Here is a 12,590-nt window from a genome sequence, read left to right as displayed (position 1 = left end):
CTTGTCCACACAGACTGGTCCTTACCAAAACATGGACCTGTAAAATATTTCATGGCATAATGTAAGTCCTGCAGGGTGAATATTTTAGCAAAACAAAAGACTGAAATACAATAATATTAAAGATGCTAACTGTCGCATTTTTCACTATATAGCCTAAGCCAAATATATGCTGACAATGTATTGCTGTAGGCCTATTTCATGTGTTCTCCTCAGATAGGATGCCTCAGAAACATAGCTTCTCATCATGTAAACTGATGATTGGGAATCACTACAACATGCTTGTGCACAAAGCCAGGCCTTAGCAGGCTGTAGCCTTACTGCAGTCTGTTTCACGCCACGGCATCTATATGCTAATGGCCGGTACGCTTTTGATTTTCTACTGACCTTAAAATGAAAATGCTAGTCGGAGAGAAATTAGAAACACGCATACTAGCATTTTTACTGGATTGCGACATAAATCAGAACCGCGTTCACAAATCGAGAGAACACTGCCTCACGGCAATGTCTATTGGAGCATTTGGTATGGAGGCAGAGGGATCTGATCTGATAGCAGCATTAGGCAAAATAGAGGAGAGATAGCCGAATTCTCATAATGACAGGCTATGTACTGTGCTGAGTGTGTGTGTGTGTGTGTGTGTGGGGGGGTGAATTTAAAAGAAGCTACCAGTTGTTCAGGGGGGATAAAAAAGACATGGGAATCCAGGGATTCAGAGCAAAACAAGGAGTCTTACTGAGAGAAAGGCCTGGACGATGTCCGCTTTGATGGAGCTCAAGGGTTTGTCCTTGATGACCACAAAGATCTGCTCCTCTTTCTCCAGGTTGATAAAGTTACCGAACCAAGATTTTTTGGCAAGTCTGCAACAGAGCAACACCAAAACAAAATAGTGATAAAAAACAAAAAAAAAAATAGCAAGTACATATTACAAATGGCAAGTTACATGTTGACACGTTAAAGCAAAATGTTGACACGTTAAAACAATGGCAGTTAAAGCAAAAACTAAATAAATAAAACCCTAGGACATTAGCATAAATAAGCTCTTTTCAGGCACACAACAATATCAATACACAGAGACGTTTTTTCAGTTAACACGAAGGGACAGAAAATAGAAAGAGACAGAGAGCGGCCGAAGAATGGACTGGCTGTTCCTCTGACACTGACACATTGCCTCTGCCCACTTCTTAACCTTCATTCATTTCACACCCTCTGTCAACCAGCATCTCATTCATTTGGGATGAGGAGTGTTTATCTTGTCTTGTGGGGGACAGTGGGACAGTCGCTCACGATTTGAGAGCTCAAAATCAGATTCAGACGAGAGGAGCTCACAAACCAAATCAAATGAGTTTTCATCAAGTAAAGGCTTAAAGGGAATATATAACAGGAGGAAAAATAAAGACTAGAAAGATAAAGAAATAAGGGGGGAAAGGCTGTTTTGGTAAACAAGGGATCATTTGTCATGAGAAAGTTTCTCTGGCGTTTGCATTCTGTGTGGACCTGGTGTACAGAAGAGGGAGAGAGATGACTTCACTCTGTCGGCAGAGCGGGAAGGAGAGAAGAGGGGGAAGAGAAACATAACACTGAGGGGGGAAAGGAGCAGGGCAAGACAAATGGTGCTTGATGCTTTTTCACGCCAGGTACACTGGCGAGTTTTTACTGCCAACATCTGTTTCAACACCCCACGCTTTCACTCGACTATTCTCCTCAACCACGTTGAATCCACCCCCCCCCCTTCTTTTGTTTTTAATCTAATCACAAGCACTGTAACTCCAACAACAAAAAACAATGTTTGGAAAACCACTTGGTTTCATTAACACTATTACACATATGAGAAAGCCAGAGCTTCAGGCACTAGGCCTTGTGAAGAGGTGGGAATTCAATCTAATCAGAGGGGGGTTTGGGAAACAGCTTGGGATATGCATCTGAGAGAGCAGCTACTGTGAATAACGCACACCCAGTCCAATCATGCGGTGCAATATGCTACATCCACAGTTGTGCTTACAGAGTTTGGTTCCAAACTCTTCTTAATTAGACCCTGGTGATTGATAATTGCTGGTTGGAGACAGAATGGTGCATTAAAAATTTGGGTGAAAATGGAACATCAGTCATGAAGCCAAGGTAGGAAAAATAGTGTGTGACTGATATAATATTTAGACTGATCGAATCCACCAAAAATGTCCTCCAAATCAGACAAAGTTGTCAGTGCCAGAGGGAGCAAACATCCAATTGCAACCATGGAAGAGAATACTAGACAATCCATTACCATAAGCTGCAGACAGATGAGAAAACTAAAGCATTTCTCAGACTATTGACACTAAACTGTAAACAGATACATGTACTCACTCTGGGGAAGACTCTGGGGTCAGGCTGGACATCTCCTCTTGTGTGGGAACTAAACACAGTCAGACAGAGCTTATGATTAGCCATACTGAAGAAGTATAAACTGTCTTTTATCATATTATAATACTTGTATAACTATATAATGTATAGTGTACTATTACCTGTATTATATATATATATATATATATAAATATATTATATATATAATATGCTTTTAATCTTACATTCTATATGCTTTTAATCTTACATTCTACTGAGTATTATTCACAGTGTATGTGAATGTTTTAATGTCTGTCGTGTCTAGCGTCTAGTTATCTAATTGAACCCTTGTCTGAAACCAGGGAACCCTTTGTGTTTCTATCAAACTAAATGTTGGCGAGCTGCTGTATTTCTGGAATGTGTCAAAGACGCAGAAGATGTGCCACTGAGTTCATAGTTAAGTTAGTATCAGCAGCTGAGGAGCCACCATAGCAGGGGGCGGATGGAAGGAGTTATAATTAAATTAGTGTAGTGCATTGCAGAACCACACACACGCACACACACAAACACACAGAGAGAGAGAGAGAGAGAGAGAGAGAGAGAGAGAGAGCAACAAGTGCACTTCTCCTTGTGTGCCCCTCAGGCTCATTAAGCACTCAGTACACAGCCTCACAGAGCCAGACACACAGTGCATCATATCATATCATATCATCATATCATATCATATCATAGACAACTATGAGGGTATTAGATTCAAATTGGATGTGAACGATTGTTGTGTGGAGTGTCCGACACCTTGTAATGGTGGAGGTCAGTGGTGTGTGAAGTTTATCTTATCAAAAGACAAGATAACTATGTTATGCAAATGCAAGTGCTGTGTTTCTGTATATCTATTTGTATTCTCTTGTATGCCACAAATGAATACTTAACAAATGACAGAAGAAAAATCTAGTATTCACCAACTGCACTATTCTTTTCGTACTTACTTTTGCCATTCATTACCAAAACCTATATTCCTAGCTCCTGCTAGAGTCACATCTGGCTCTATAAGACCTAATCGTCTAAGACTGGACATAAGACGAGAGCATAAAAAGAGCATTCCTGCTGTCCTACCTTGCAGTTTCCTGCGGTGGAAACGCGGCGATCCCAAGAAGCTGTTCTTGATGGAGTTGAGGCGCGTCCTCCAGGGCATGCCGCCGATGGAGGGACTGGGTGGGGGGGTCGGGGTGGGCGTGCCGGCCGGGCTCTCCTTGGGCGTGTGCACGGGGGTCCCTTTGGGGGTGGGGAGAGGGCTGCCTCGGGGGGAGGGGTGAGGGGTCACCTGTATGGTGGGGATAGATTTGGTGCTGTGGTCAGACGTCGGCACGGGATGGAAGTGGTGCAGCCGGATGGACGGGATGGGGGAAGCGGTAGTGAAGGAAGGGGGCACGGAGACCTGGGGGGCGAGAGGGGTGGCGGAGGCAGGAGACCGCCGCCTCAACTGGGCTGGGCTGCCGGGGATGCTGGGGGGTTGGGGCTGGCACGGGGTAGAGGGCTCAGACTTGGCGGCCGATAGCTGCTCCGCTATCGTCTCCGTCAACGGGTTGGACTTAGTGGCCTGCAGGGGCTTGTCAGTCAACTTGGGCTTGGATGGGAGGGTCAGGGTCTTGGGATCAGGCTGGAGAGAATTAGCCATGGGCTGGAGGGAGTTGGAGGTGGAGGTGGGCAGCAGGGAGTTGGAGGTAGGTTGGAGAGAGTTGGGGATTGGTTGGAGGGAGTTGGAGGTAGGTTTGGTGGAGTTGGAGATAGGTTGGAGGGAGTTGGAGGTAAGATGGAGGGATTTGGGGGTGGGTTGGAGGGAGTTGGGGGAGGTGGGTTGGAGGGAGTTGGGGAGGGTGGGTTGGAGGGAGTTGGGGGAGGTGGGTTGGAGGGAGTTGGGGGTGGGTTGGAGGGAGTTGGGGGAGGTGGGTTGGAGGGAGTTGGGAGTTGGGGAGCGGGCACCCGTCCGGTTCGGCTGTGGCTGGGGTTCAGGGGACTCGGTGGTACTGCTGGAGTTTATGGTGGTCTGGGAAATGTCTAGGGACTGGGGAGGGACACAGAACTTCCTGACAGGCTAAGGGGTACAAGAGAGGGGCATGCACCACAACACAGAGAGACAGACAGAGAGAGAAAAGAGAGAGAGAGAGAGAGAGAGAGGGAGAGGGAGAGATAGAGAGGGAGGGAGGGAGGGAGAGAGCATACAGCCAGAGCAGAGGACACAAGCACACCAACCAGGAATGGAGGAAATGGATGAGTGGCCAAAATGGGAACCAAGAAAACAAAAGGGACAAGAGGCAAAGACAAACAAAACACATGCAGTTAGCCCAAACAGCCCAAACAGTGGGGACAAAACAACCAGCAACCAGACAACATAAAAACAACACAAGAACAAACAAACAAACAAACAAACAAACAAACGAGGAAACAAAACCAGACATCGTTACAGGCATTCAACAAAGCGAGGACAGAAACCGGCATGTAGACACAACAAAGAAGCCGGGCTCCTCTGTGCTGAGATGGTTGGCTGTGAGGGCAGTGAGTGGAAAAGCTGCAGGCAGGACAGGGGCCCGGTGGAGGTGGACCGGCAGGCGATGGTGAGGGTGAAGCTTCGGGCCCCAGACATGGAGATGCAGGAGTGCACAGTGAATGCTGGGTATCCCTTTTTACTGTCATCGTTTGTCATATCGCATTGAACGTTTTGCAAGGTTGCTCTTGCTAAGAAAACTCTGCTGTAAATCAGACTATTGTAGGCCTATGCTTGTATAGAACCATTCTGTTGTTTAAAGTGTGCAGTTCAGACTGTACATTTTTGATGCAGTGTCTAGTATAAGTCACACTTTTGTAACCCTGTCAAAAATAACTGTTAGTTGGAAAGAGAAACCCTCACACTGTGATTTTGTTGGAGAGGAATTTGTTCAAAGCCCTCAGCTGTCTCATTCAGGGAAAAACTCATTAACGTCAACCCAAGACAGTGATTAGGCCAGAATGAGAGTGTCTACTCAGTTACATAAAGGCTAACCGCAAGCATGCAGGTTTTTAGGTTAACTGCGCGGAGACAGTAGACAGCATTCAGTAAGCAGGAACCCTACTGCAGTGTCCTCAAAATCCCTCATTTCTCTGTGCAGAAACTTCCAGCAAAAAAGCTTCTTTTTTTCACGAAGACTAGTTGATGCTATGAGAATGCTATGAGAATGAGAGGAGGGCTTCAAAGTGGGTTGCAGAAATCAATTTGCCTTTTAAATCAAGTCGGGCTCCGTGTCGTGAGAGGCTGGGTCGTACAGGCCTGTGTAATCGGCGAGCGCCGGCTCAAACAAGTCAGCTGTAAAAGTTTCGCCATGAGCCTCTCGTGATAATCTGAAAAGAAGGATTTTCTAGAGCCATCTCCAAGCTGGATTTCCTCTGGCTCAGGCCACTGAGAACATAGCCATCGGATAACGGTGGATATCTCCTCGGCAGACAAAGTTTAGAGACTTTTTTTCTTTTTCTTTTCCCTGCTTCTCTACTTTGCATGCTTTTGCTTGCTCAAGGGCGATGAAAGTGATACGCAAAGAGTAAAGCTACCACAAGTCCGAAGCGCTAACCAGTAGGCCACGGCTGCCCTAATCCCTGGCCTTTATCTCTCAATAGTCACAATTATAAAACCCCGAACAATTCACGGTGGAGTTCACAATTAAATAACTGATTAAGTAGTTCATCCACACCTAATCAAATGTATTGTAAATGTATTGATTTAACCAGATATTCAAATATCTGCCCTCATTCTTTAACCATCAGCACAGTGGTGATAACAGCTAAGAGCTAATTGCTAACTGTTGACAGCTGAGGCCGCGCTACATGCATCGCTGACATAAAACAGCTAAGAGCTAATTGCTAACTACTAAAAGCTGAGGCCGTGCTACATGTATAACGGTAGATAGTTGGTCAGTAGCTGTGTAATATGTATGTTGTGTAAACCTCCCTCCTGACGCCTGAAGAGTCGTGCTAGTGAGAGAGCTAACAGCCTGGGCATGTTAGCTCAATTGCTAGCATGCTCGACTCCTGATCCGAGGTGTTCGGGTTCGAGTCCGGGCGTGTTCAGGGCTGTGCACATGCATCGCTGACGTAAAAAGGAATACGCATGAGGCGTGGAGGCAGCCAGGCAGAAGCGGCCTGGGACGAGGGGGCGGTAGCAAGGCTGGAGATGAAGAGGAAGAGGCACTTACCCGGGGACTACTGAGGGGGCTGGTGGACAGTCCAGAGGATGCTCCACTGATGGACCGCGACCTGCCAGTACAGAGAAGCACAGCGGGAAGGACACAGGAGAGAATTCTCAGAGTTAGAGAGCTGTTGTAAAAAAGGGGGAGATACAGATGAAGAAATGGAGAGAGAAAAAAAGAGGGAAGAAACAGAAAGAAAGAAAGAGGGGAAGGGCGAAAGCATCTGTACACATATAAGGCATTTTGGGTGTTGGGAATTGACTAGCATAGCTCCCATGTCAGGTTTTGTGCAAAGGTTAATGCTCTAACTAACTAGAACTATTGGCAAATAAAAAGCAGACTAGCAAACCCCAAAGAGCCTATTGCATCAATTATGGATAGCAAAGCAGACATTCCAGTTGATGCACTCCTAAGAGAAAGCCCACAAAAACAAAAACCCAATTGAGAGCTGTTGTTTTCTCTCAAACAACAGCTGCTTAAGCATCCAAACAAGTCCATAACCTCGAACAACAACACACAGGCTAATCACTCAACAGCCTGTCCTCATCAAGTTGCATTTCTCCCCTCTCATGTCGACAGACAGCCACAGCTGTTAGGTTTTGACAGGCATCCTTTTTTCCTCCAGCCCCCACGCCCCAATCAAGCCAGCCATCCCTCTGGTCTCCCGTCTGAGCTTTGGGACCTGTGGGGAGATGAGGGAAAGTGTTGGGGGTGGTTGGTGGGGACGGTGGTTTGGGGGAGGGGACAGTTGGGTGTTATTGCCTGACCAGTCGGATATGGGAAAAGGTGATGGTGGTTACTTGTGATGGTTGCTGTATGTCAAGTTGGATATGGGAAAAGGTGATGGTGGTCATTTGTGATGGTGGTTACTGTATGACCAGTGAGTTATGAGGAAACATGGTGATTGGGATGGTGTTTGGTCAGTGGATCTTCTGGCCAATCGATTTCCGTTTCGAAAAAATTAAAATTAACAAAGCAAAAACAAAGGATTATTAGATTTCCGTTTTAAAATACAAAATCGAAAAACGAGAATCAAGTCATTTTCCGTTTTCCTAATCGGTTTTAAAACATCAAAATACAAATACCGAAATTAGTCTTAAATTTCGACGATCATTATTCAATGAAGCCTAATGTTAGTCTTAGGCTAATCCGAGTACTTAGAAGCTCGCATCATAGATCAAAAGATGATTTTATATTCCTCTTTTTAGTCAACTTTAGCAGAGGTGCTGTATGTCGGACCAACCTAATAAATACATCAAAGTAAAATGAGTGATTGCATAGGTAGGCCTATAGGCTACGTGACTGCAGTAGCCCTTGCATCCCATAGGCTACCTCGCATACTGCTTTTGCCACCTCAGAACGGAAACGGAAATCAAATAATCCTTTTTTTAATAATCCCATTTTCGAAACGGAAATCGATTAGCCAGAAGATCCACTGACCGGTGTTTACTGTACATTTACATTTATTCATTTAGCAGACGCTTTTATCCATATTTCAATTATTTTACAAGGACCATTCTCTACAGAGCAACTTGGGGTTACGTGCCTTGCTCAAGGGCACAACAGTGGAAGCCGGGAATTGAACCCACAACTTTTCAGGCTACTGCTACTACGCTACCACTGGCCCGTTTGGTGATGGTGGGGGTTGGTGTTGCTGCTGTGTGACCGATCAGGCTCATCAGAGGGAGCTGAGGGGGGATTGAGCCAGCCTAGTTCCGGTGAGAACGAAAGCTCCAGACTTCAGACAAACAGACTTTCAGCCAGGACAGGGGAGGGGGGGGGGGCTTGAAGAGGAGGAAGGATAGGAAGGACAAAAGACAGCAAGAGCAGAGGTGTAAAACCAACAGACTTTCAGCCAGGGCAGGGGATGGCATTAGAGAGAGGGGGGCTTGAAGAGGAGGAAGGATAGGAAGGACAAAAGACAGCAAGAGCAGAGGTGTAAAACCAACAGACGCAGAGAAGAGAGACCTTTAGCAGTGGTAATGTAGTGTTAGGGGTAAAGAGAAACAGAGAGAGAGAGAGGGAAATAAAGAGAGAGAAATAGAGAGAGAGAGAGCGAGAGAGGGGCTAGGATAGAGAGACCAGGATCGGAGAAGGTAGAACAAATGGCTGGAAAAAAAAAAAAAAAGAAGCCGAAGATCAGACAGCAGAGGTGTGAAAACAACTAAAGGAACAGAAAAGAGGAGACTTCGGGTGAGAACCGAGACAACGTGGTGAGGAAATATGATGAACCGACAGAAGGGGAGGTATAAAGGGAAAAAATGAGAAGGAGTGAGAGAGTGGAGAGCAGAACAAAGGGTCGTTCTGAACGAACAATGTCAGAGTCGGAGCGAGGCGAACGCGAGCAGGCTTGGAGACTGAGTGGAGGAGTTGGCGAGCAAACAGCCATTAGTGAATAGCACCACCCACGCCTCGAGCGCCTGGATCTATGTGTGGATGCGTGTGGGCGGTCAGAAGACACTTGCCAGCTTGGCTGATTTTTAAGCAGATCCGTGGAGCAAGTGCTGCTGATGGGGGGAGGAGGGTGGGGTGGGGGTGGGGGTGGTGCAGCAAGCTGGGAGCTAAAAATGTTTATGTCGTCTGCGGCAGCACATAGAGCAATATGGCTTCAGAGAAGGAGAGGGCAGCGTGTGTCATCAATTGATTCCATGTTTTTTGCATGAGCCTGAACGCCACATGCACCACGATGATATGAGCAGCCTGAGGCTATTGTTGCGATATCATCATACATCCACCAACCCCCTCCCATATGCCTGCTGCATACCCATGCAGCTGTCCCATATCAGCATAGGGCTTCCGGCTGGACTTTTATTAACTCAACCTGGAATAAACCCTCTTCATCTCTTCCTCTATCTCACTCTATTTGTATCTCTCCATCTTTCTCTCCGCTGCGCTTGGGTGCAGATGAGCTCTATAAAAACCCTCCGATGGAAGAACAGAGTGTCTAGTGTGTGTGCGTGCGTGTGTGTGTGTGTGTGTGTCTGTGTGTGTGTGTGTGTGTGTGGCATGTAGCACACACACACACACACACACACACACACACAAGAAGATGCATACTTGTGCCCAATCCATTGGGTGTGGTGGGTACTGACCCCCTGTGTCTGTCAGACAAGCTACAGAGTGTGGAGAAGCTCCAGAGAGGCTGTGGGAGGGCTTTGTAGGATGCTGTGTGTGTGTGTGTGTGTGTGTGTGTGTGTGTGTGTGTGTGTGTGTGTGTGTGTGTGTGTGTGTGTGTTTGGAGAGGGATAATATGGAAAAAATTAAACAAAAAAGAGAAATCACAGGAAACAAAAAAGGGGATTGAGGAATTGGTCCAGGGCTGGGTTGAGATGTGTGTTTGGGGGATGGGGATTCTGACTGGGCAACCAAAACGAACACCCAGCCTCACAAGCTGCACAGCTATGCTGAGTTCACCAGAGAGGCGTCTGTCTCAACTGGCCTCCCTCATCCAATCCACAGCTAGCTTGCGCCGTGCTAATAGAAAAAAGATAAATGTCAAGCTGCCATTTGCGTTGATTTGAGAAATAAGCCTCACCGATACGTATTTAATGTGATGGATTAAGCTTTTAGTTGGACACGTTGTGTCCTCAATATGTCCTAAGAGAATAACAATAATGGGGCCAGGGAAAATAATAAAATCTATTGATATTTTCCACACCCCAAAAATATGTATTTGCCGAAAAAATGAAAAAGCCCTTTGGGTCTTTTCAATTTGGCCTTCGCCATTTCATTAACCTTTTCTCTGCGCATACATTTTTATGGTTTCTGAATGTCCCATAATGTATCTGAGAATTAGGAACACAATGCATGCTTGCACAGAATGGAGGGGAGAGGTAAACAATTGTTTCTCTGCAGAATGCCTTCAATTATTTCTCTGGCAAGGACAGGTCTGACTTGACGAGTGTATCAGAGGAACGCAAGACACACCACTGACCAATCCTTCTGCTCCATGGACGTCTTTATAGCTTTCCCTTCTCCTGCACAAAAAACTGTCCTCTTCCATTCATTTTTTTTTCAGATCTTCAGATCAGATCTAACTTGTCAAAACATGTTTCACTTTTTTTTTGACACACACTGATCTTAAGTTCTCCCTCTGTGGCACAAGTTTTGGGAAAGTTTACTGTTTTAGGCAGAAAAACAAGAAAGCACACACAACAGCACACATTCCCATTCTCTCACACAGAGATCAAAATGCACAGATTTGTACACACACAGATGTATACACTAAAATGTGAACACAAACACAGACAGATAGACAGGAATAAAGGAGGGTCATAGGCATAAAGAGGGTCTGAGATGTCAGACGCAAAAAAAGAAAATGCTCACGCACACACACACACACACACACACACCCACACCCACACCCACACCCACACCCACACACACACACAATCCAAATCTAGGAAGCCCCCAGCAACAAAAGAAAAACTACTTTCTGATATTGTGCAGGCAGTGTAGAGGCTAGGCAAACAGGGTATGGAGATGAAGGCAAGGTCATGACCAGGAGTGGGGAGCATCATACTGGCAAAAAGCAGCAAAGACTACAGCAGAGGCCAGAGTGACTTCACCAGAGAGATGCAGGGCTGCTTTTCAGCATTCCAGTGGCATCCAGCCGGATGCGTTTAGGGAGCCGTGTGAACCATGACATGAACTAGTAAGAGTGACTCCAGACAGCATGAGCTTGGTTAACTGGATGAGCAGAGATACACAGCTGAGATGCTGGAACTGTAAGTATGTCTGGCCATATGGAATTAGACTAGCCAGCGCCCCCTGCTGAGCTAATAATGATCACGCGATCAAGTCCAGTATGCCTAATAAATATTAGTTGCTTGTTTGTTGACACGCATGCCTTGACGTGGAATGCCTAAATTGATACTAATGATTTTAATCTGAGTCGGGGCTTGGCTGTTTCGTCCTCGACGCACTGAGGATTATTTCATAAATCGCTCGCTAATTGGAAAGAGCTAAGCCTTCTTTCTGGGCCATTGCCACCCCCTGTTAACTCAATTACAAGTTTTGACATTCAATAAAACGGCCCGCTATGAAAAAAATAAATAAAAATAAATTTGGGAGCAGAGTTCAATTCCAGACTCAAGGGCAAGAGATTTGGCTGTCATCTGACGTGGTGGTGAAAAATGAGGCTGTTGATGAGATTGGGAGTTTGAAATGAGCTGGTGAATGGAACGTTGGCGACTAACAGTTACGGGGAGGACTAGACAATATGTTACAGAGAGGAAAGGAGGACGGTCAGTGAGAGAGAAAAAAACAAGATAAGAAACAGGAGAGAGAGAGAGACAGAGAGAGAGAGAAATGGAGAGAGTAAGAGAGAGAGATAATGTAACAGTAATTACATGTAATGTAATAATACGACATGTAATAATATTACATGTAATGTAATAATGTCTTATCTATCGTATGTTCTGTATTGTATTATTGTATTGTTTGATGTCCTGCTTTGGCAATGCAAAGAAATATTTGTCATGCCAATAAAGCTACCTTGAATTGAATTGAATTTAATTTAATTGATAATGTAACATAGGTAGAGAGAGGGAGAGAGAAAGAGAGTGTGTAAGAGAGGTAGAGGGAGTGAGAGAGAAACGAAAGTAGCTACTGAGTTGAAGATGAATAAATCTAGGCAATGGTTCAATAGTCAGCACAAATGCATCATACATTTTAATGAAGTGCTCAGTTGTCTTCATTGCGCTGTAGAACAGACTTCTAAAAAACGAAGACTCACACCTTTTTTTTTTCTACTGCGAGGAAAATGGACGGGAACAGTAGTCTCATATCACAGTTTGAATTGGCTGTCATGTTTTCCAGCGTTTAATGACTTAACATGGAGGAGATTTGGGATTGAAAAGCAACACTGCATCTCGTTGGGCACTAGAGCGAGACAGAAAAAGAGGCCCGGCAGGCCAGAAGAGAGGAGAGAGGGAGGACAAGAGTACCTTTCTTCTTTGCTGCATTTGGGATGGGCGTCAGAGATATCCAAGCTTTTACTGAACACACTCTTACTACAACGGGGGGAGACAAAGTGAACACACAGTGAGTCAGTTGCTCTC

General features: G+C 45.5%; 1 protein-coding gene across 4 annotated transcripts in view; it reads right to left on the bottom strand.

The window, feature by feature from the left end:
* brsk2a (BR serine/threonine kinase 2a) overlaps positions 1-12,590 on the bottom strand; it is a 201,912-nt gene that overhangs the window by 10,867 nt on the left and 178,455 nt on the right. For 3 of the 4 annotated variants that reach the window (XM_048257460.1, XM_048257456.1, XM_048257457.1), the window contains exons 13-17: positions 12,477-12,542; positions 6,535-6,595; positions 3,428-3,635; positions 2,339-2,387; positions 732-855 (exon numbers count right to left, since the gene is read on the bottom strand). In XM_048257460.1, the coding sequence (XP_048113417.1) occupies positions 732-855; positions 2,339-2,387; positions 3,428-3,635; positions 6,535-6,595; positions 12,477-12,542 (508 nt within the window). The remainder of the gene's footprint in view (positions 1-731; positions 856-2,338; positions 2,388-3,427; positions 3,636-6,534; positions 6,596-12,476; positions 12,543-12,590) is intronic. The other variant, XM_048257459.1, reaches the window with a different exon arrangement.

Source organism: Alosa alosa, chromosome 11 (genome assembly GCF_017589495.1).
Source record: "Alosa alosa isolate M-15738 ecotype Scorff River chromosome 11, AALO_Geno_1.1, whole genome shotgun sequence".
NCBI lineage: Eukaryota > Metazoa > Chordata > Actinopteri > Clupeiformes > Clupeidae > Alosa > Alosa alosa.
This window is presented reverse-complemented; position numbering and strand designations above follow the sequence as displayed.